The sequence below is a fragment of the Vombatus ursinus genome, unplaced genomic scaffold, assembly GCF_900497805.2.
Source record: "Vombatus ursinus unplaced genomic scaffold, bare-nosed wombat genome assembly UNPS02014852.1, whole genome shotgun sequence".
In the NCBI taxonomy this organism is placed as follows: domain Eukaryota; kingdom Metazoa; phylum Chordata; class Mammalia; order Diprotodontia; family Vombatidae; genus Vombatus; species Vombatus ursinus.
In genome coordinates, this window is record NW_020954630.1 from 11043097 (window position 1) to 11066457 (window position 23361).

At 35.9% G+C, this 23361-nt stretch overlaps 1 protein-coding gene across 3 annotated transcripts in view; it reads right to left on the reverse strand.

Moving 5' to 3' along the window:
• NCAPG2 (non-SMC condensin II complex subunit G2) overlaps positions 1-23361 on the reverse strand; it is a 101005-nt gene that overhangs the window by 49094 nt on the left and 28550 nt on the right. For all 3 annotated transcript variants that reach the window (XM_027840902.1, XM_027840903.1, XM_027840904.1), the window contains 5 exons: positions 21627-21752; positions 11338-11517; positions 8018-8170; positions 3261-3483; positions 2604-2707 (listed from right to left, as the gene is read on the reverse strand). In XM_027840902.1, coding sequence (XP_027696703.1) covers positions 2604-2707; positions 3261-3483; positions 8018-8170; positions 11338-11517; positions 21627-21752 — 786 coding nt within the window. The remainder of the gene's footprint in view (positions 1-2603; positions 2708-3260; positions 3484-8017; positions 8171-11337; positions 11518-21626; positions 21753-23361) is intronic.

A 23361-nucleotide genomic window follows, 5' to 3' on the forward strand; every position in this document is an offset into this window, starting at 1 on the left:
AACAATACGGTTCATAACATCATCTTGCTCTCTATAGTCTCTAACAAGAATGTCAGTTCAAGGAATATAATAAAAACATAATTTAGTGCCACAAATACCTATTCAACATTATTTTACTAATTAGAGACAAATATATGATTGTCTGATAAATATGTTCCAGAATTCATTTTTTAAAAATTCAACACAACTCACTGAATATTTATTGCTGTTCCCCAAACCTGGAACGCGCTCACCTCTCACTTCTACTTTATTGAGTCTCTCTCTTCCCTTCAAACGAAGCTCAGGCACTGTTTTCTGCATGAATCCTACCTGATTCCCCTCCCTGTTAGTACTCTTGCTCCCAAACTATCTTATATATAACGACTTAGGCTAAAATTTTATTTATTCTTTTTATATTTGTGCTACACACAGTTTTCCAAGTACTTGCTGTCACCTCTGTTAAGGAAGGATGGAAAAAAACATTGACTAAGCATTTACTATATGTCAGGAACTATGCTAAATACTGGGGATACTAAAACGAGCAAAAACGAGGAAAAACTAATCTAAAGGAATTTACACTCTACTGGAGAAAACAAAAAACAAAAACAAAAGGGAGTAAAAAGAGGTAAAGGCAGAGAATAAAGGTCCCTGGGATAGGGGCATAGTTTTTAAGTTCAGAGAAAATCAGGAACAGGTCAGGGGAAGAGTGAAGGAAGGCTGGCCCCTCCATAAAATGAAGGCTACAGGAGGATCTCACCAATGGTAGGAGGGGCAAGCTATGCAGGGAAATATTCATGGGTGAGAAGGCCAAAGTAGGCTATTCTTAGGTGAAGAGGCCATAGGTGTTGAGGGAATTACACTAAAATGTGAGCTCTTTGTGAAAAAGGATAGTTTCATTATTTGTATTCCCTGGTACACAGTAAGTGCTTAATAAATGCTTGTTGTTTGATTCTGTGAGGCGGAAGGGAAGAGGTAGTACATTCCAAGTATCGAGGACAGCCAGTGCAAAGGTAAAGAGATAGAAGATGAGGGAACCTCTGTTAGGACAAAAATAAAACCACTTTGACTACATTACTGAGCATGAGAAAGGGAAGAGGGTACAATAAGGCTAAACAGGTTGTAGTAAGGTTATGAAGAGCTTTAAAAGCTAAATAGGAGACTTTATATGTGATTCCAGAGGCAATAAGGAGGCACCAGAGTTGACAGTAGGTGAGTCATATGGTTAGAGAAGTGATATCCTTTGTGAGGAACAGAGAAAAGGTAAATCTGGATAAATTACAGAAGTATAGGAGGAGTAAGATCCACTGAGACTGTAGGAAAAGGTTGGGCCAGGTTATGTAGGGCTTAGCTCACATTCTAGTGTAATTCCCTCAACACCTCCAGCCTCTTCACCTAAGAATAGCCTGGAGAGTTAAATAGTGGAGTCACTTGGTCAGATCTGTTCTTAAGGAAAGCTACTTTGGCAGCAGAGTGTACAATGGACTGGAGAGAGACTCGAGGCAGGAAGGCCAATTAGGTAGCTACTTCAATAATCTAGGTAAGGGGTAATGAGGATCTGAACTAAGGTGATTAATGATATAAGATATAGGATACCAGAAATGTTGTGAAGGTAAAAATGGCAAGATGGAGAAACTGGCTGGGTATGTGAGGTGAGGGAAGAGTGAAGAGCCAACCTCACTAAGGTTATCAATTTGGGAGACTAGAAGAATGGTAGTGCTTTTGACAAAAATAGGGAAGCTTGTACAAGGAGAGGGTTTCCTGATCTCCTTAATTGCTGTAGTGTCCTCTATCTCAAGCTTCCTGATATTTAACTATTTTGTATTTATTTGTAATAATTTTTCTATACATACTTACATAAGTCCTTACCTCTTCCCTCAATAGAATGTAAGTTTCTAGTGAAAAGATTGTTTCATTCTTTGTATTTGTATCCCCAAGACTTAGTACAATGTCTAGTAGTACATATCACCTGTTTAGTAAATACCTGCTGATTGACACAAACACTGTCCAGTCCACCCAAACTGGTCTTCTTGATCTTCCTCATAAATGATACATCTCTGTGCCTTTGTACTAATTGCACCTGGCTCTACCTGGAATGAATGTCTGTCTCAGTATTATCTCAGAAGTCCATGTTTCCTTTACACTCTGTTCAGGCAACATCTACTACACAAAGCCTTTCCTGATCCCTCCAACTGCTTGTGCCTTACAAAAAAATTTCCTAATTATTTTGTGTGTGTGAGAGCAAGTGCACGTGTGTGTGTGTGTGTGTGTGTGTGTGTGTGCATGTTTTCTCTCCTGATCGGATATAAATTCTTTCAAGTGAGGGATTTTTTTTCATTTTTCTTTGTATGTCCAGTGTCTGGCCACCACACAGTAGGCACCTAATAAATGCTTGCTCACTGACTGATTAAATGGAAGAAAGATTAACAGAGAAGCCAAGGTGAGAGGAAAAAAAACCACATGTTAAGAATGACATCATATCTTCAATTCCTGCCTTTTTGTAAAATATATGACACCAACAGAAAACATTCATAAAAACTTTCAATTTTCTACATAGTGTCCATGTAAAGGGCACCAGAAAATAGTAGTTACATTTGGTAAGTAGGCTAAGATTCTAATCTACTTACAGTTATGTTCTCTTTTTCCACTTCTTCATCCTCTTCCTGATACTCTCTTATTGCCTTCTGGATACAGGCACTTAAGCAGTGACGAACAACATGAATTAACTTCGCTATAATTACAAAGACAGGCAATGTGATTGATATACACACCTCTCTGTCCAAAAGAGATTCTGAGAATGAATTATAATCTGAATTGGTTAGAATTCATCTTAAGATAGGATCATAGGGAAGAAGCACCTTATTAACACTCACCACCACCTCTCATTTCTGCAGTAATTTAAAACTCTGCATAAAGCTTTCCCAAAACAATTCTTTGAGGTAGTTAATATCAATTATTATTCCCATTCTACAGATAAAGAAACTAAGACTCTAAGAAGTCAAATTGTTTGCCCAGAGTTATACACTCAGGTCTTTCTGGCTCCAAGACCAGCTCTTTTCCCACTTTTCAACACTACTTCCCCTCTTCATTCAAATACTGAAAAATGCACAGCAGGGTGGGGAGGGAGGAAGGGAGAAAATTTGTAACCCAAAGTTTTAAAAACACACATTGAAAAAGAAAAAGAACATAAAAAAAAGAAGAAAAATGCACAGCATTAATTCTTCTTTAACTTATGAGACGAGATAAAATAAAATTTGCAGGATAAAGAAGCATGTGTCACTTACCTATGTTAGTGGCAGCAGTGTGTTCATGAGCATACTTATAAAACTTTCTGGCTGCAGCAGGATTCATCTGTATTAATGTGACACAGCGTTCACACCATATGTCCTCTGGTTGATTAACAGGCAAGAAAGAATTAAAAAGAAGGTGCACTAGGCGCTGAGACACAGGGCGTGAATCAATTTCCAGACGAGTCAAAAGATGTTCCATACTGCAAATTTTCCAAAACTTAAAAAAAAAACAGTTTATCATTCTATAAAGATGGAAAGTTTAGATCAGTTCCTATAGCATTATAAAAAAAAATCTTAACTGTAATTATGAATGTTGTTTATGTACTTTTCCTAAGAAATTACTTCATTTGAAATTATCATAGCAATAGTTTTCATAATTGCCATCTTGAAACACTCTAAGTAATATATCTATATAATTATGCCAATTTTTATTTAAGTTAGCATAGCATTTTGTGTTTTTTATATAATGTTATTATATAGTAATGATGATGATGATGTTCTTTATGTAATGTTCTTTCTCTTTATACTTTTACAACTTTAAAACATGATACTCTGCAATAGCCGATTAATACAGAAAACAATTTCTAAATATTCTATTAGCTTGGAGGTTAGGGGGGTGGACAGTCAAGTCACAATATATTGTACGCATCTTATATTATTATTGTAGTCATTTATTTCCTAATGCTTAAGATGGCTAAAAATTAAGATGAATCTTCAAGAAAAAAAATCTTAATTTACTTAAACCAGCAGGGGGAAGCAATGTAATTAATTTTACAATCCTTTATCTCCTAAAAGCTACCTTTCCCCAACAACTGAAAATTTAAAGCTACAGACTACAACTGTCATATAAGTTTGGGTTCATAAATTCCCCTGGCCATATAAGAGTGCATGTTCTAACTAATTTATCAGAAGGAGAACCATCAAAAACTTATTTCTTAAAATTAAAAACCTCAGTGGATTTTCAATTGATTAGGCAAGTTAGATGAGATTGACAATAATAGTTGACATTTATATCACACTGTAAGGTTTCCAAAGCACTTTACATAAATTCTTACTTGATCTTTACAACATTGTGAGACTGTATTACACATATTGCTTGACTTTTTTAAGATAAGGAAACTGAGGCCGAGAGATCAAGGGACATGCCTAGTCACACAAATAGTATGATTTGAACCCGGGTGTCTCTACTCCACAAGGACATATTCTCATTTCTCATCTACCTTGGGTATTTTCTGACAAATCCACCATCCTCCAGGAAGCTTGTTACTGGGAAAACCTTTCCAGGGCCTCAGTACTCCATGTCATTAACACCCTCAGTGTGTCTGATTAGAGGGCAGAGTCGTCATCTTCAAAAGCTCCATTTAAGGAGGAAGTTCAGCTCAGAACTTATCATTTCTCACCTGGCTGCACTATTTTGGAACTTCTCTGACTTTTCAATGGTACCATGCCCTTGCATCAGGTACCTTCCTAACCTTCTACCCCACTTTTTAGTTTCCTTTTGTATGCTGTCTTCCCCCATTAGATCGTAAACTCCAGGTATTATTTTTCTTTTTTGTATTTATATCCCAGCAGTTAGCACAATGACTGGCACATAGGAATCACTTATAAATATACGTATATATAAATGCATATTATCTCATCTGAACCTAAAAGTCCAGTGAGGTAGGTGTTATTATTATCCTAATTTAACCTAGAAGGAAACTTAAACTAAACAAAATGAAGTGATTTGCCCAGCCTCACAGCACTATTAAATGTCTTAGGCAAAATTCAAACTCAAGTCTTACTAACCAACCTTAAGTCAGGCATGATTCTCTAAAACTCTTCTTCCTGAAGAGAAGATAAAGAAACACCACCTATAATCCTAACAGCTCTAATGAACTTATTTAAACAATCTAACTTTGAAAAACAGAAAATGGAAAAAGTTAAAGGCATTTTAAAATAATATAGTTACTTTTTAAAGAATTTCATAGCTGGAAGGAACTCAAAGGTCCATCTAGACCAATACTCTCATTTTATAGACAAGCAAACTATATAATCAATATAGAAGATTTGCCAAAGTGAGGATCAGAAAATTTCAACCAAACACTTAATTGAATTGCAAAACAAGGAGACAGGGCATTTTGGGGCCTGTCTACACCTACCATGCACCTTTCATTGCCCTTTGGATGATCACGAACTTCAATTCTTTGGCAACTGTGTTCCTTGACTCAGATCCATTAAAACATAACTAGATAATGGTGTTAAAATGATGGATTTTTGTTGCCAGGAGAAACTTGGTGTTACTCAAAGAAATGAACCATTTCCCAAAGGCAATCCAGCCTGTTCCTCTAATTATGTCCCATCTCCAGGCTAAACTCACGGCCATTTGTGATTATTCTCTGACAGACATATATCAATGAAAGAACTCTAAAGAATATCAATTTATCTGAAAAACAGAGGTTGAACAATGGGTATTCTTCATCCTTTTGCTTTTTCCTGAGTGGCTAATTCAAGCCAAACAATTTAAACTGACTATTTAGGAAACCCTACTTTTTTCCCCCCTCATGTCTTGATGCAATCAAGTACAATGTCACCCATGAAGCACTGCATCTAGAAGACTTCACCTTCTATATGGAATTCCCCTTCAATTTGGAACTACGAACTGTATATGACAGCACCAGGATGTTTATCAAGTTTACAATTCCTTGTTTCTTGCTTCATTTTACATTAATGATGAAAGTCATCAGTTATCTCTTGTTAACAGCTTTTAAAGTTTCTTATGATTTTCACTTATGCATGGCAGACACCTTGTTGGAGAGGCTATTAAAACAAATGCTTTATTAGAGTCAATAAATATGTTTGTGAAATTTTACAGTATCTATGTGTTTCAAAATATTATTATCAAGTTTCTCTAATTATTCCTCCTTTGCAAATGATCCTGGAGTATAACTAGGAGCAGTGAGTGGAAGCTTCAAAAGGGTAGAATGTAAGGAAAAATTCCTAATAATTAGAGTCTTCCAAAATAAACAGGCTGCCTTGGGATACAGTGAGTTCCCCTTCACTCAGCCTCTTTAAGTAAAGACTGAATGAAGAACTGCCAAGAATATGTTACAGGAAATTCTTGTTCAGTTACAGATTGGACCAGAATGCTGCTGAGATCCTTTACCATTCTAAAAAGTGTCTGGGGAAGTAGAAGGAAAAAGATTATTGCTCTGAATTTTATATTACCTCATATATTTATAAAGCCTAAAATATCCTATGTAGCTACAAATCCCTAGAGAATTGCTCTGCTGTTTAGTATACTGTTAATTCAAAGATCTGATAAAGCTATACCTGCTAATTAGCTACAATTTCAATTTTGGTATCAGTGCTTTTAAGCTTGTTTAAAATTCAAAATTAATCAAACAGCACAAAGTTTATAAATAATTTAGGTATATTTATTTCATTTTAAGATACCAATTTAAACAAAGTTTCCCTTTCCTTGGACCAGTCAATAATTTAAAACCATAAATTAAAAGTACTAAAATTGTAAATTGATATTTAAAATGTTACAATCTGCCATGATAAAGACAGGAGCTTTATTGGGTACATTCACATAGAATATTTTCTAATACATATAACTCTCAACAAGGCAAATCTGTTGGAACATGTACTTTTTTCAGCTAAATGAAGAAAACAAAGTAAAATAGCTTCACTTCAAAAAAGCCTAACTGTAGTGAGTATAAAAAACTTAATATTTTCTTCATTTTTCTTCATTTAATTAAGACTAAAACACAAAACCATTTGGAATTTTAGAGAAGAAAAACAAAATTTCTGAGAGAGCTAAAGGGGTTCAAAACTTAGCTTCTTTCCTTCTTAGCTCCTCCCTCCTCATCATCTTTGTCTTCCTTCAAGGCTCAATTGACGTGCCATATCCAACTCAGTCTTGCCTGATTGCCTCAGGAAGAGCATTCTCTTCCTCTTCAATTTTCTTTGTACTACAGTTAATTGTCCCCCACTTCCAGGAAGATTTGAGGAGAGGGACTTGATTCATTTTTGTCTTCTTACCCCCAGCATGAGAGTATGGCATAATGAAAAGGGAGGTGACCTTAAAGCCAGGATGACTTGGGTTCCAGTCCCTGTCTGATACATAAAAATTGTGTGACCCTGGACAAGTACCTTGATCTCTGCAACTCTCTGAGACCAGTGGCATCAAACTCAAATAGAAGATCCTCGTTGGAGCACACTGACCTAGAAAACCACAATTGTCTATATTTGTTTTAAGTATTTCTGAGCTACATTTTAATCTGGTTTAAGCCACACTCAGGAGTGTTAGAGGCCTGACTGCATGCTGCCAGGAGTCTGACGCCTCTGCTCTAAGATTCTAAGTTGCAGAAAAAGTTTACTTACCTGCGAGTTTACCCTATACTAATGAAACCACAGGTCCCAAATCCTATCCCAATCTTCAGAACCAAGCTCAGTGCCTTATATGTAGTAGTAGGTAATTGATAAATATTTACTTAACTGAACTGAAAATTCATTCACAATCTATCTATCCAGAACCATCAAAAAAGTGGATTCAAATATTCCCCCAGACCTCCAAGATGACACAAAATAATTGGCCAAACATATAGTGTTCGTCTGTTTAAACTGAGAGAGTAGCTAAATATTTGGACTAGGAATACTAACCTATTACTTGAAGTTCCTTTGACTTTTTTGTTTAGTGAAATATTGATAAGTCTCATAACAAATTTATCTTCTGAATTATCTTAAGCAAGTTATATTTATCCTACCTTTGCAGCTCTGACAGCTTTAATTTTCAGTAGCAGATCAACAAAAGCTACTCTCACTTTTTCAGAATTGTCATGGAGATTGTATTTTAGAGTTGGCAGAAGCTGTTCTAGTAATGGATGGCTTAGTCTGTTGTCCAAAATGATCGGCAAACACTGCAACAAAACAACAACAAAATATACTTCATAAAAGGAAAACTCTACAAGAAGGCCAAATAGGAAAAAAAAATAGGATTATTATTAGAATTATTAAACTAAATTACAGATATACAGAATCCTAGACTTGCAAAGAATCTTAGATGTCATTTAATCTAATCCTCTACAATATCCAGCCTCTGCTTTGAGTCTTCTGCTGACTGAGAACTTAGTATCTTATAACTCTGGATAAGTAACAAACCTCAGTTTTTTCATTTGAAAATAAGAGATCTGGGGTAGAGGTTCTCTAAGATCCCTTCCAGTTCTAAAACTTCAAAAGGCAGCCCATGACATTTTCACATAGGTTTTAATCCTTAAGGTTTTCTTAAGTTTAACAAAATCTGTTTCCTTATAACTTCCAATTATTGGTCTTAGTGTACTTTCTGAAGTCACACATAAATATGCCATCTTTTCCACAAAGTAGTCCTTCTATTATTCGAAAATAGCTATCAAATCACCTAAGTTTTCTTCTATAAACATATTCAACACTTTAGCTATTAGGAAAATGCCATCGTTTCAAGGACCTTCACCATCCCGGTCACCTTCATCTGAATGTAGTATGTAAAAGCCTTTATTAAAATGCAACATACAGAACTGAAATCAATGTTGTTTTGTTTCTAGCAAAGAGGAAAATGTGATTATTATGTTCCATGTTCTAGACTATACACTTCTGTTATTGTAGCCTCACATCAAAAGTAGAATTTTTTTTTGGTGGCTTCATTTCAGTGTCCATTAACACTGAGCTTGCAGTCCACTAAAACTCCCAGATTTTTTTCACATGAATTACTGCATACTAATATCTCCACAACAATGCCATTCCTAAACTTATGCAACTAGCTATTTATTTCAACCTAAGTGAAGGACTTTAATTTTATACCTATTAAATCTGACTTTGTCAGATTTAAATGATTATTCTACCCCAGTGAGACCATTTTAAACTCTGATTCTGTTGTTCAATAAATCAACTATTTTTACCAGTCTTGTGTCACCTGAAAATGTGGTAAGCAGATACTCATTTAACATATAAATCACTAAACTAAAGCTGAATAAAACTTTTTTTTAATAAACATAAATGTTTATTTTTATAATTAAAATAAAAGCAAGACCTGAGTACTATGGCACACCAGTCGTGACCTCCCTTACACATCCATTAGCAAAATGGGGAAAAAAAAACTTTTAAGAAAGTTTTTAGGGGCAGCTAGGTGGCGCAGTGGATAGAGCACCAGCCCTGAAGTCAGAAGGACCTGAGTTCAAATCCGGCCTCACACCAAACACTTCACATTTACTAGCTGTGTGACCCTGGGCAAGTCACTTAACGCCAATTGCCAAAATAAACAAATAAATAAAAAAAAGAAAGAAAATTTTTAAAATAATCAAAAGGTCAGGGAATAAAATTATATTTTTGTCACTTCTGGGTAGATTGTCTTTTACAATAGGCATCAGAGGCCTACCACCTCCTTTTTTTTTTTTTTTTTTTAATTTATTTATTTATTTTACTTAGGCAATTGGGGTTAAATGACTTGCCCAGGGTCACACAGTTAGTAAGTGTCACGTGTCTGAGGCTGGATTTGAACTCAGGTCCTCCTGACTCCAAGGCCAGAGCTCTATCTATTGTGCCACTGAGCTGCCCCTACCACCTCCCCCCCCCCCCCCAAAGTACACTGAACTGCCCTGGAAATCTTTAACCTTTTTTTTGAAATTTGCATCATTTCAAACAAATATAATTTTTTTAAATAAATGATGCATCTTAAATTTAATGATTTATTGTAAATTTGTTTTTTTCCCCTGCATTGAAATTTTGATAATGCAATATTGTGTCATATAACTGTATAGTATCGTATTGTAAAAAAAATCATTGCATGCACATATCCCTGATGATGTATACTAGACTTTCTGACAATGCGGAGCATGCTCACCTGCCAACACTTGCTTTAATTAAGACCCGTCAGCAGACTTGACCACTGATTGGTTATAACTTGCATTTTGTGTGTTTATTTGGAAAATATAACCACTACAACTTTAACTCTTGTTATACAACAGATGAAATATGTAGGAATAGTTTTTCAAAATTTTCTTATCTTCTCTTCTTTCCTTATGCTTCCACCACCCCCTTATTTTTATTCAATGGCACCCAATTACACCCGAGGCTACTACCACCCTACTGCATTGTTCCAGCGCCCCCCAGGGGGCAGCATCTCCCACTTTGGGAACCTCTGATAGATATAAAAAATTTTCAGGGTGATATATAATGAAACAAAGAATAACTGAAGGAGAACGTGAACTACTTCCTCACGTACCAGTGTCTCTTCCAGCAAAACTTCAAAATTTCTGTTATTCAGTATATATCTTTATTTGTAACATGTCTGCATTTTTCTCCCTGTGCCTACTACCAAAGATCGAAGGAACCTGGCTAATCTTCATAATACTTAATTCAAATTAATTAAGAAAAGTCAAGATTCTATTAATGCTCATCTTGCAAAATGCTGAACTTATTAGTTTAGGAAGAAAGTACCATTCAAAATTCAAACAGTGAAATAATAAAATATTTACTGCAATACACTGTTTTAGGCAATCAAAGTACAACTCCCTGGTTGGGAAAAACTTAAAGTATATGCTCAATTGACATCAATAATATCTTCTCCGCATAAAAAAGACATTATTTCTACACTCCCTAATTCTTCTACATAACCCTATAATTGTGATTTTTGAAGGTTATGGCAATGCCCTACAGATTGGAAATATTCCATTTAAACAAGGTACAGGATCATCAGATCATAAGATTTAGAGCTAGAAGGGATTGTCCAACTACTTAATTTTTCAGATGGGAAGAGCTCTCAAATGAAAATGTCTGTCATCTTAGTAAAAGCCAAATTCAAAAAGGCTCTTCATCAAAGAGTTGGTCACAAGGTGATTGATTTTTTTGATTACCATAAGTCATGAAATCTGAGGCATGGGAAGTTTATGATCTACAAGGTTAAGAGGAGTTCTCACAATGATAAAATAACGGATCTTTTCAAGTACTGAAATATTATGAAATTAGAACGGTAAAACTGCCCTGTTTAAAACAGATATGGGGAGTGGGAGTTAAACTAATTTAATAATGATGGTTTTGCTTTCAAAAATATTACCTTAAAAACAGAGCAGCGAACATCAGCTGAGCTTGTATCAAAAGCTAGGTCTCCAATGACTTTCCTTAGAAGGTCAGTAAGTATGACTGGAGGCATCATTTCCCAGTATTTTGAAGTTATTTTACAAACACCAAGAATTCCTGTTGAACGGACCAATGGATATGGATCTTCCAAAAGACTCTATAAGAGTCAAGAAAGAAAACAGAGGTTTTATTATGACAAATAATTTTCATAAGGCACTTAGTACCTCAAAAATGCTTTTCCCCTCTATAATCAGCCTGGCCCCAGACCATAAAGTAAGTCCAGGGGCTGGACTTCTGCTCAGCAGATCCTCCCACTCCTCAGTGGTCCCTCAACCTTGCCCTTGGAGAGATAATCTATTCAGCACCATAGTGAGATCGAGGAAGAGCTGGCCCAATAAAAGGTAAATACCTCAAAGATACCTTACCCCACTATAATCAGCCTAAATCCAGTATTCCATTGAGCCCAGCCTTGATAATCGGGAAAATACTGGGACTGGACATTTTTTCTACAGCCACACATTTCCCAACCCTCCCTTCCCTCACTCACCATTCAAGATCCCATGAACTGAGTCATTGGCTGTCTGGAAAGAAGCTCCCTTTCCTCACTACAACTTCTCCCTGCTTCATAATTACCCACATTAGCTTCATCCCACCAGTTATCTACCTCCTACTCTTCCCTTTTTGTGGTCTCTAGAGCCCCATTCTATTGTGAACAAACAGCTTTCCATCACCTAGGAATTATTTTGCATATGGTACTGATACCTAAACCAGGAAGAGTCAAAACAGAGAAAGAAAATTATAGACCAATTTCCCTAATGAATATAGATGCAAGAAATTTAAATAAAATATCAGTAAATAGATTACAGCAATCTATCACGAGAATAATATACTATGACCAGGTAGGATTTATACCAGGAATGCAGGGCTGGTTCAATATTAGGAAAACTATCAACATAATTGATCATATAACAACAAAACTAATGGAAACCACGTGATCATCTGATTAGAACATTTCTATATATTACCAACAAAGCCCAACAGCAAGACATAGAAAGAGAAATTCCATTTAAAATTACTGTCGACATTATAAAATATTTAGGAGTCTACCTGCCAAAAAAAATCCAGAAACTACATGAACATAATTACAAAACACTTTTCACACAAATAAAGTCAGATCTACATAACTGGAAAAACATCAGTTGCTCATGGGTTGGCCAAGCTAATACAATAAAAATGACAATTCTACCTAATTTGTTTATTCAGTTCCATACCAATCAAAATACCAAAAAATTATTTTATAGAAAAAATGTTAAAATAACAAGATTCATTTGGAAGAACAAAAGGTCCAGAGTAACAATGCAACTAATGAAAAGAAATGCTAGGGAAGGTAGCCTAGACGTTCCAGATTTTAAATTGTATCATAAAGCAGCTATCATCAAAACTACTTGGTACTGGCTAAGAAATACAGTGATGGATCAGTGGAATAGGTGAGGTATGCAAGACACACTTAGTAGTCAATGACTATAGTCATCTACTATTTGATAAACGCAAAGGCCCCAGCTTTGGGGACAAGAACTCACTATTTGATAAAAACTGCTGGGAAAACTGGAAAGGAGTATTGCAGAAACTAGGCATAGACCAAAATCTTACACCATATACCAAAATAAAGTCAAAATGGGTACACAATTTAGATATAAAGGGTGATACTAGAAGCAAACTGGGAGAGCAAGGAATAGTTTACCTGTCAGATTTGTGAAGGAACAGAAGAATTTATAACCATACAAGAGATAGAGAACATTATGAAATGCAAAATGGGTAAATTTGATTACATTAAATTGAAAAGTTTTTTCACGAACAAAGCCAATGCAACCAAGATTAGGAGGGAAGCAGAAAACTGTAAAGAATTTTTACAACCAGTGTCTCTGACAAGGGCCTCATTTCTTTTTCTTTAGGCAAGTAGGGTTAAGTGACTTGCCCAGGATCACACAGCTAGTATGTGTCAAGTGTTTGGTCTGAGATCGGATTTGAACTCAGGTCCTCCTGACTTCAGGGCCAGTGCTCTATCCACTGCTCCACCTAGCTGCCCCTCATTTCTAAAATATATAGAGAACTAAGTCCAATTTATAAGAATACAAGTCATTCCCCAATTGATAAATGGTCAAAGGATATGAACCCAAAGTTTTCAGAAGAAGAAATTAAAGCCATCTACAGTCACATGAAAAAATGCTTTAAATCACTATTAATTAGAGAAATGCAAATCAAAACAACTCTGAGGTACCACATCACACCTATCAGATTGGCCAACATGACAAAACAGGAAAATGATAAATGTTGGAGAAGATATGGGAAAATTGGAACACTAATGCATTGCTGGTAGAGTTGTGAAATGATCCAACCACTTTGGAGAGCAATTTGGAACTATGCCCAAAGGGCTATAAAAATGTGCATACCCAAAAATGTGCATAACTCAGCAATAGCACTTCTAGCACTATATCCCAGAGATCAAAAAAATGGGAAAAGGACCCACATGTATAAAAATATTCAAAGCAGCTCTTTCTGTGGTGGCGAAGAACTGGAAATTGAGAGGATGCCCATCAACTGAGGAATGGCTGAACAACTTGCGTTTTATGAATGTAATGGAATACTACTGTGCTATAACAAATGATGAGCAAGCAGACTTCAGAAAAACCTAGAAAGACTTGTATGGACTGATACTGAGTGAAGTGAGCAGAACCAGGAGATCACTGTACACAGTAATGGCCATGGTGGACAATGACTAACTTTGACAGACTTAGCTCTTCTCAGCAATGCAAGGATCTAAGACATCTCCAAAAGTCTCATGATGGAAAATGTTATCCACATCCACAGAAAGAACTATGAAGTTTAAATGCAGACTGAAGCATGATATTTGCTTTCCTTCTGTTTCTTCTTTTTGTTCTGTTTCTTCTTTTTTGTGGTTCCTCCTATTGGTTCTAATTCTTCTTTACAACATTACTAATATGAAAATATGTTTAATAGGAATGTATATGTAGAGCCTATATCAGCCCATACTGCAGGCTGTCTTGGGGAGGAAGGCGAGAAGAGAGGGGAGAAAATTTAAAACTCAAAAGCTTATGGAAGTGATCATTGAAAATTTAAAAAAAAAAAAAGAAAGCAATGAAATAAAAAAAAAGTTATTTTGCATATAACTTGTATTTTCTTATATTGGCATGAATTATTTCCCACAAATAAAACATCATTTGAAGACAATGACTGTTTAACTATACCCTTGTCTTCCCAGTCTCTAGCACAGTGCCTGACATAGTAACTGCTTAATAAATGCTTGAACTGAATTGATACTGAAAATATCTTTACATTTACTAAATGTGTTAATATTTGCTTAACTATTATTTTTTGATTCACAAAAAGGAAAAATACAACTTTAAATTAACAACAGAATACTTCATGTCACTGAAGTAACTACTCATCATCATTAATAAGGTTTTATTACATATTCACTACGTGACAGGCACTATGCTAAGCACTAGAGATACAAAATGCAAAAATACAGTCCCTACTCTCTAGGGCTCACATTTTAGTGGAGGAGACAGAATGCAAATAACTATTTATATACAAGACATATCCAGTATAACTGGAAGATAATCTTAAAAAGAAGACATTTATAAGTGGGAGAAGGTAGAAAAACATACCTTATAAAAGGTAGGATGCAAGTAGTCTTAAAGGATGCCAGCTAAGCCACATTTACATTGCACTTTTAAGTTTGCAAAGAATTTTACACATATTACCTCATTTGATTTTAAAAACCCCATGACGTAAATATTGCTGACATTAATATCTCCATTTAACATATAAGGAAATTGCAGCTCACATTAAGTGATTTGTCCATAGCCTCATGATAACAAATCTCAAACAAAGGGATTCAAACCCTGAGTCCATAAGTCTCATATTGTTTATGGCTATACATATCCAAAAGCAAGACTATGGAATAATTTGGTTCTGAGGCCCAGAGAACTTAAATTAAATGACTTGTTCAATGTCACACAGTTATTAAAGTGAAAGAACCAGGATGAGAACTCAAGGTATCTATCCAATTCCAAATCCATGACTCTGGGGGTAGCTAGGTGGTGCAGTGGATAAAGCACTGGACCTGGAGTCACGAGGACCTGAGTTCGAATCCAGCCTCAGACTAGACACTTGACACTTACTAGCTGTGTGACCCTGGGCAAGTCACTTAACCCCGATTGCCTAACCAAAAAAAAAAAAAAAAAAAACCAACAACAAAAAAAATGCAACACAAAAATAAACCCCCCAAAAAACCAAATCCACTACTCTGTCCATTTTACTATGTTGTCTTTCTATTTAACCTCTTCAAGCCCTAGTTTTCTTATCTGTAAAAGGGAAAAAACACTTTTACTTCCTCAAAGGGCTGTTGTGAAGAAAACATTTCAATAAAAGCCTAAAAGTGCTATATAAAATATTAGTCATCATCACTAATATTAACTAGTCATTTGTAAACTATTAGCCATTCGTAAACTATTAGCATGGCCTTGGGTGAATCAGACCAACCTAATGTCACCTTCACTCATTATAGACAGAAACTATGTGAAATTCGTTTGTAAATACACAAAATACATTGCAAGAAGCTGCATTTTAACTCTATGATAGAAAAAAAAAACACCTTAAGCGCTACAGCTAATGGCACTAGGATAATGCCTTCGAGGATTTTAAAGATATAAGACAAAAGCAAATATACCGTACATTATAAGCATATAGGTATTACATAAATACAAAAGACTTTGAATCATAGAAAATTTTCTTATTTACTGAGTATGTACTGTTAGCAAACATATTAGTATCAAAATTATTACATGGTCCTATTAATGCAATTAGGAAAGGATGTTTAGAAATAATAAACTTAAGCATTAGAAAAAAGGCAAAGTTATTTCATTTATTAGCCATAAAAAAGTTCTGATGTTATATATGTAGGTTCTTTCTTAATATAAACTTTATTCTCCAAGTTAAACCTAAACTTATCTTGGTAGAAATAAAGGTATTTATAAGTTGTATAAGGCACATATTTCTGACATCTTCCTGACAGCCAACAAGATGACACTGAAAAATTCCCACAGATGACCAAACCAAAGCTCGTGCAACTCATATAGATAATTCTAAGAACCTAGCAAGAAATTTCTAATAACTTATATGTACACCTAAATGTTAGACTAGTTCTCAAATTGTTTTCACCAATAGTCTCCTAAAATCATTTTCATATTTTTTCCATTCTATACCCTGAATAGTATAAATACATGAATAAACCATCTTATTCACACAACTCCAAGGGTTTTTAAAAATAAAAGTATTTACATACATTATATTAATTTAATGAAGTAATTATTTAAAAATAAAAGCTTTACATACATTATATTGCTTGAGCCTCACAGTTTTATGAGAATGAGATAATGCCTGCTATATATCTATTTTTATAGATAAGGAAATTGAGGCTAAGAAAGATTCAATGACTTGCCCATGATCACATTGCCAGTAATCATCAGAGAAAGGAACCAAGCCCATGTCCTCCTGACTCCAAGATGAGTGACTGATTATCCACTGTAACAAACACACTGTGTCTTAAGTGTGCCTGATCATCAACCATTTTGAATTTCACTTCATCATTCATTTTACTGTCTAAAAAAAGTTTCCTCTTCACTACCTTCACCCACTAAATATAAGAGCTTCTACTGATGACATTGACATCGACAAAAGCACATGCTCAGTCTGCTTTATAGCGATCCATTTAATGATGCTGTTTCCTGGAGCATAATGTATCATAAAACTGGAAACTATCTGTATAAGACAAATTCTCAACACTTGGCTTAACATATTTCACACTACTGAAACTCCTGCCCTTACTAGGGGACTTCAATCATCACATTGTTGTTGCTTCAAACTCCTTAACTTCCTAATTCTTCAGCCACCTTAAATGCCACTCCTTTACTCCACTCTCAGCCACATAAAGAGATTATCAGGTTATTTTAAGGTTATAAGAATGAATCTTACCTCTTATAACTCCATGCCACCAAAGGCCTCATCTTTTCTAAATCTATTTTTCCCTTGCATTGAAACTGCCAATCCCTCTACCTCTCAGTCCTTTCTCAGGCCATTACCCCTACTCTAACTTCACCATCCTCTTTCCAATTTCAACTCTGTATGCTGTTCACTACTCTCAAATCCCTTACCTCCTGTTCTAAAGCTTACCATACTCCAGCCCTGGATTATTCCCATCATACATCTCTTCTGCACCTATTCACAGGTTATTGAACAGAACTAAAGGAAACGTTTGTTCACAACCACACTTCCTGGGTAAAATTCATGTTACAAAAAAATTCTTTTGCTTCCTGCCGAGATGGCTACCTTAACCCTCTAGCAAAACCCCAAAGTTAATAACAAAACCAATAATAATCAAGAAATCTAATGAGAAGCTACATTTAATGACTTCTTCTACCTCAGAAATGCATAAGAGAATCAGGTGAGGCAACAGGAAAAAAGACTGCCAACAAAGTCAAAGCCAGAACAAGGCAGTCACCCACTGTGACCAGAAATGGGCTAGGGATATAAGTAGCCTGCAGGGAATTATGTCCAGAAACAAGAAGACAGAAAACTCTCTGAGAAAGCCCCAGTGGTCAAAAAATCCCAGTGGTGACCTTGAAAGTCCCAGGGAGTGGCAGCAGGTAGTAATCAGCACAGCAAAACTCAGACTTGGATAATCCATGAGGTTCTAAAGTCCCTAGAACCTCATCTTAAGATAGGAGACATACCAAACTCATCCAGAACTTAACTCATTATCTTTCTCTTCCCCTCCCCTTCTAAACATCTCTATTTTCACTGAAGGTAGCACCATCCTTCCAGTCTCCTAGGTTCATACCCTCAGCATTATCCTCTTCACTTTCACTCATCCCATAAATCCAAACAGATGCAAACTAAAGAAAACCATGAAACCATGCAGAATATGTCCATTAAAACTTATGTTACACAATCTCAACTGGACTCTCACTATTATAAGGCAATCCTTTTATAGTTCCCTAACTCATGCACCATTCCATTAGTCACAGTAGCTTTTCCAAACCTTTCCATCTTTCCTCAAACCACTCATGGCTCCTTCTCCCCCACCTCTTATTTTATTGAAAAACCTGAGACCACCTACCGAGTGCTCCTTCTTCTCACTTTCTCCTCATTTCATATCCCTTAGATACCTTCTGCTACTATATCCTCCTTCACTCCCGTCTCATATGAAGAAGTGGTTCTTCTCCTTGCTAAACCAAACCCCTCCCCAGGAACAAGTGATTTGGGGCTGGGCTTGTTCTATGTAGTTTAGATTCAATAAAAGCAAGTCATTTGTAGGTTATTCAATAGTTAACAAAAGGAGATTTACTTAGGAATAGCAGAAGAATTTCACAAAGACAGAAACTGAGAACACCTAGAGTTGATTTATAATTCACCAGCTGAGTATCTAAGACCTTTCCCCAACCCCCACCCCTAGTCCTATAAGATGATTTATACTCAAGTGATAAGGGAATAACAACTGTCTGAAAACTTATCCCTCCTTACCCTCCCCCAGCCAAGAAAATATGGAAGAAAGTCTCAATACTTTTTAAGGAAAAATCAGCATCATTTGCAGAGGAAAGGATTAAGATATTACTCCTATCACAATCCTTATCTCACATGAAGTAGGCCCTCTTTTAGCCAAGGCAAAAACCTCTACACACATTAAGTGGTTCCATTCTATCCTGTGGTCTCCAGCCCTCTATCACCCACACACTTTCTCACCTTCAGTCTTTCCCTGTCTGATGGTTACTTTCCTACAGTAGTCTACAAGCATGCCCATGCCTCCCCCATCCTCAAAAATCCATCTACCTCTTAGCAGAGATATCATCTTTCCTCCCTTTTGTGGCTAGGCTCCTTAAGAAGGCCATCTACAATTAGTGCCTGCATTTCCCTTTTTCCCTCACTCTCTTAACTCTACAAAGTCTAGCTTCTAACCTGATTATTGAACTGCAGGTGGTCTCTCCAAAGTTAAGATTATCTCAACTGCCAAATTTAATAGCCTTTTCTCAATTCTCATTCTTTTTGACTCAACAACCTCTGACCCTCTCCTTGATACTCTCTTCCCTCTATGCTTTCACTAACCTGCTTCTTCCTGGTGCTCCTTCTATCTGTCTGATGGTCAAGTCTCAAAGGGAATACTCACAGGTATCCTCCAAAGCTCTGTCTTGGACCCTATTCTCTTTTTTTCCTCTATGTGATTTTACTTGGTAATCTCATCAACTCTCACCTTTCAGATGATCAACTCCCATCCATATAGATGATTCTCAGACCTATTTATCCAGCTCTAACCTCTCTCCTGACTTCCAGTCTTGGATTTCCATCTTTGTCTATTGGACATCTTCACTGGATGTCCCACAGACACCTCAAACTCAACATGTATAAAAAAACTCGTTGTCTTTCCCTAAAAACTCACCCTTTTCCCAACCTCACTATTACTATCAAGGATCCAACCATCCTCCAAGTCACCCAGGCTCACAATCCAAGTGTCATCCTCATCTCTTCACTCCATCTCTTCCCTCTCTCCCTAACTCAATCCGTTGTTAGATCTTTTCAATTGTGCCTTCGCAACATCTCTCTTAAACACCTCCTTCTTTTCTCTGACACTGCTACCACCCTGGTGCAGGCCCTCCTAGCTTCCCACCTGGACCACTGCAAGTGTCATTGCTCTCCTTACCTCAAGGGTCTCCCCATTCCAGTTCATCCTCCACTTGGCCACCAAGGTTACTATCGTAAAGCACAGGTCCTTGCTTGATGAACTCCAGTTGCTCCCCACTACCTCCTTTTAAAGAATCCTTCATAACTTGACCCATTTTTATCTTTGTAGATTTCTCACACTTAACTTACCTCCAAATACTCTACAATCCGGTTACACTGGCCTCCTTTCTGTTCCTTGCACAAAACACTCCATGCATTTTCACATGCTGTTCTCCATACCTGGAATTCTCTCCTTTTACCTCCTTACCTCCAGACTTCTCTGATTTCTTTTAAGTCTACAAGAAGGTTCTTCTTCCTTAATGTGAGTGCCTTCCCTCTGAGATTACCTCCAAGTTATCCTGTACGTATTTTGCTTGTATACAGCTATTTACATATTATCTCCCTCCATTAAGTTAAGAGCTCCTTGGGGACAGGTACTTTTTTTGCCTTTCTCTGTATCCCTAGTATTTAGCACAATGCCTGGAACAAAAGTGCTCAATAAATTCTTTTGACTTGACTTGATTTACGAAATCTTGCCATTTCTATAACTTCAACATCTCTCATATTCAATTCCTTCTCTCCAATCACACAGGTACTACCTTAATTCAGACTTCTCACCTAGATTATCACAACAATTTATCACTTCTCACCTAGATTATTATACCAGCCTTCTAACTGGTCTACCTGCCTCAAGTCTCTCCCCACTCCAGTCCATCCTACATATTGCTGCCAAATTTTCCTTAAAAGTAGGTATGGTTATAGCATTACCTTACTCAATCATTTCCAGTGGCTCCCTATCATCTCTAATATAAAATATAAAACCCATTACTTAGCTTTTAAACCTATCTTTCCAGTCTAAGTGGATGTCATTTCCCCACCCACACACTGTAATCCAACTAAACTGGCCTTCTCTGTACCTCATACAATATACTCTATGTGCCATCTCCATGCCTATGCACTGAACATTCTATATAATATGAATGGGTTCCTGCCTCAGTTCTACCTAATAGAATACACATTTTCATTTATGAAACAGCTCAAGCAGCACCTTTTACCAGAAGCTTTCCCTGATTGCACCTAATGCTAGTGTCTTCCCTCTGAAATTATCTACTATGTATGCATTTGTAGTTATTTATTTTATATTTATGACACATATAAGTGGAGTAAGTCTCTGCTGCCTTCCCCTTTAGAATATAAGGCCCTTTCAAGTAATAATTGTTTCATTCTTTGTAACTGTATACCCAGCACCCAGAACAGTGCATGGCATATAATGGATGCTTAATAAATGGTAATCAGTTCAATGAGGGTCTTAACAATATAGTTAAAAAGAAAACAACAAGCACAAATAAACTACAGAAGTTTAGGAAATGGATTTTCATAGAAGAGATGAATAAGGCATGTTTAGGAATACAACCAGGAGCAGCCTGACCGCAGCTGTAACAGGTAATAATTCATCTTTGTAAAACTTACGTAGAGTTCTTCAAACTGCTTCTGAATTTCATTATCCATGTCTACATTATTAAGGTTAGGATCTCTAACAGGAAATGCTTCAACAAATAACAATGCAGCATTTGATCGGACTTCAGGATTTCTCGCCTGCTCGATAAAGGAAAAAAGTCAATTATTTAATAATCAAAAATGAAACTCTGCTGAAATACTTCAATTCATTGTGAAAAATTAAACATTTCTCTCTGTTTTGCTGATGAAAGACTATATACTACTAAAGTCTTCCCCTAGATACTTATTTTCCTCAACCATCAAAAAACCATGGATTAATTTTGTATATATTCATATTTACATATAATCATATATGTTCATGTCTCTCCCACATAAATATAAGGTCCTTGGGAGGACAGTAAAAATGTATACATCGCAGGCACTTAATAAATGATTGCTGATAGACTGATAGAGGATTAGTGCATGTTTCATGTTTTTGGGTCAAGTTAAGAAATGGAAATATATTTGAATACTGCCTTCAAGAGTAATAGAAAAAGAATTTCATTCAGCCTAATTGTAACATTTTTCTTTTGATCCTGTCCTACTCATCTCATGGTCATCCACAGCAAAGAGTGGTATCAGAACTAGGAAAGCAAATTTTGGGAGATATTTTTGAATCTAGGGATTTAAAAAATTTTTTAATTCAAAAAGTCATAATTTCTCTTATAAGGCTACTTCAAGCATACCTTTACTTTTGTTAAAAAGAAAAATGAAAATAATATTCCAAGTTTAATGGTATGAGGCTGAAATTTTCAACTTCTTGATTAGATATAAGTATTGTTTAGAGATTCAGTAACACATACACACCCCCGCCAAAAAAAAACAAAAACAAAAACACCAAAAACAAAAACTACACACCCCAGAGGAGATTTTGTGCAAATATTCCCATATTCAGAAATTGGTTTATATAATTATCTGGAAATATAATGATTAGTCCTACCAAAATCTGGAAAAAAAAATTAGCCTGGAAAACCTTAAACCATCCTGGTGTGGTACCTCAAAAAAATAATTTAGAAGACCAGAGATGTTTCAGAAAATGGCAATGCACAGTCAAGCTGAATTTTGGGGGCTGAAAAAACTTCAGAGATGTTCTAGTTCAAAAACCTTTTTTTACAGATTAAAAGTTTTAAGATTAGGAAATTTAATGTCAGTGAGGCTAACTCTTCAAGATCCTAAAGTTTATTAGTAAATAAAAAGAAAAACTAAAATTGACTTTCTATTTCACCACTGGCTAGGCAATATAGTTCCCTAGACCAATGAAATCACAGGTCTGGTGGGGAACAAAAAGGAAAACAAAACATGAACTTAATAAGCACACTATAAAATGTAGGTCACTTTGAAGATTAAAATGAGTTTAAAACACATCCTTAAAATTAACATAGTAAATTGAAGGAACTATCTCAAAGGGTAACACTGTTATGTAGTACAGAGGACAATGTACAGGGCATCAACAAAACTGAATTTAATACTTGTTCTGTTACTACTTTGACAATAAAGAGGAATTTCAGAAGAGGATCAAGTTTGAGGAATGGTGGGGGAGTGGGGGAGAACAATGAAATTTTTTTTGGACTTGTTTGGTTTCCTATACAGTAAATCCAGTTCAAAAAGTTCAAAACGCAGTTAGTAATGTGGGACTGGAGCTTAAGAAATTATGGAAAGAGCACCTGGAGAGAATCATCCTATAATTTTACCATGAGATCCAGCTTCT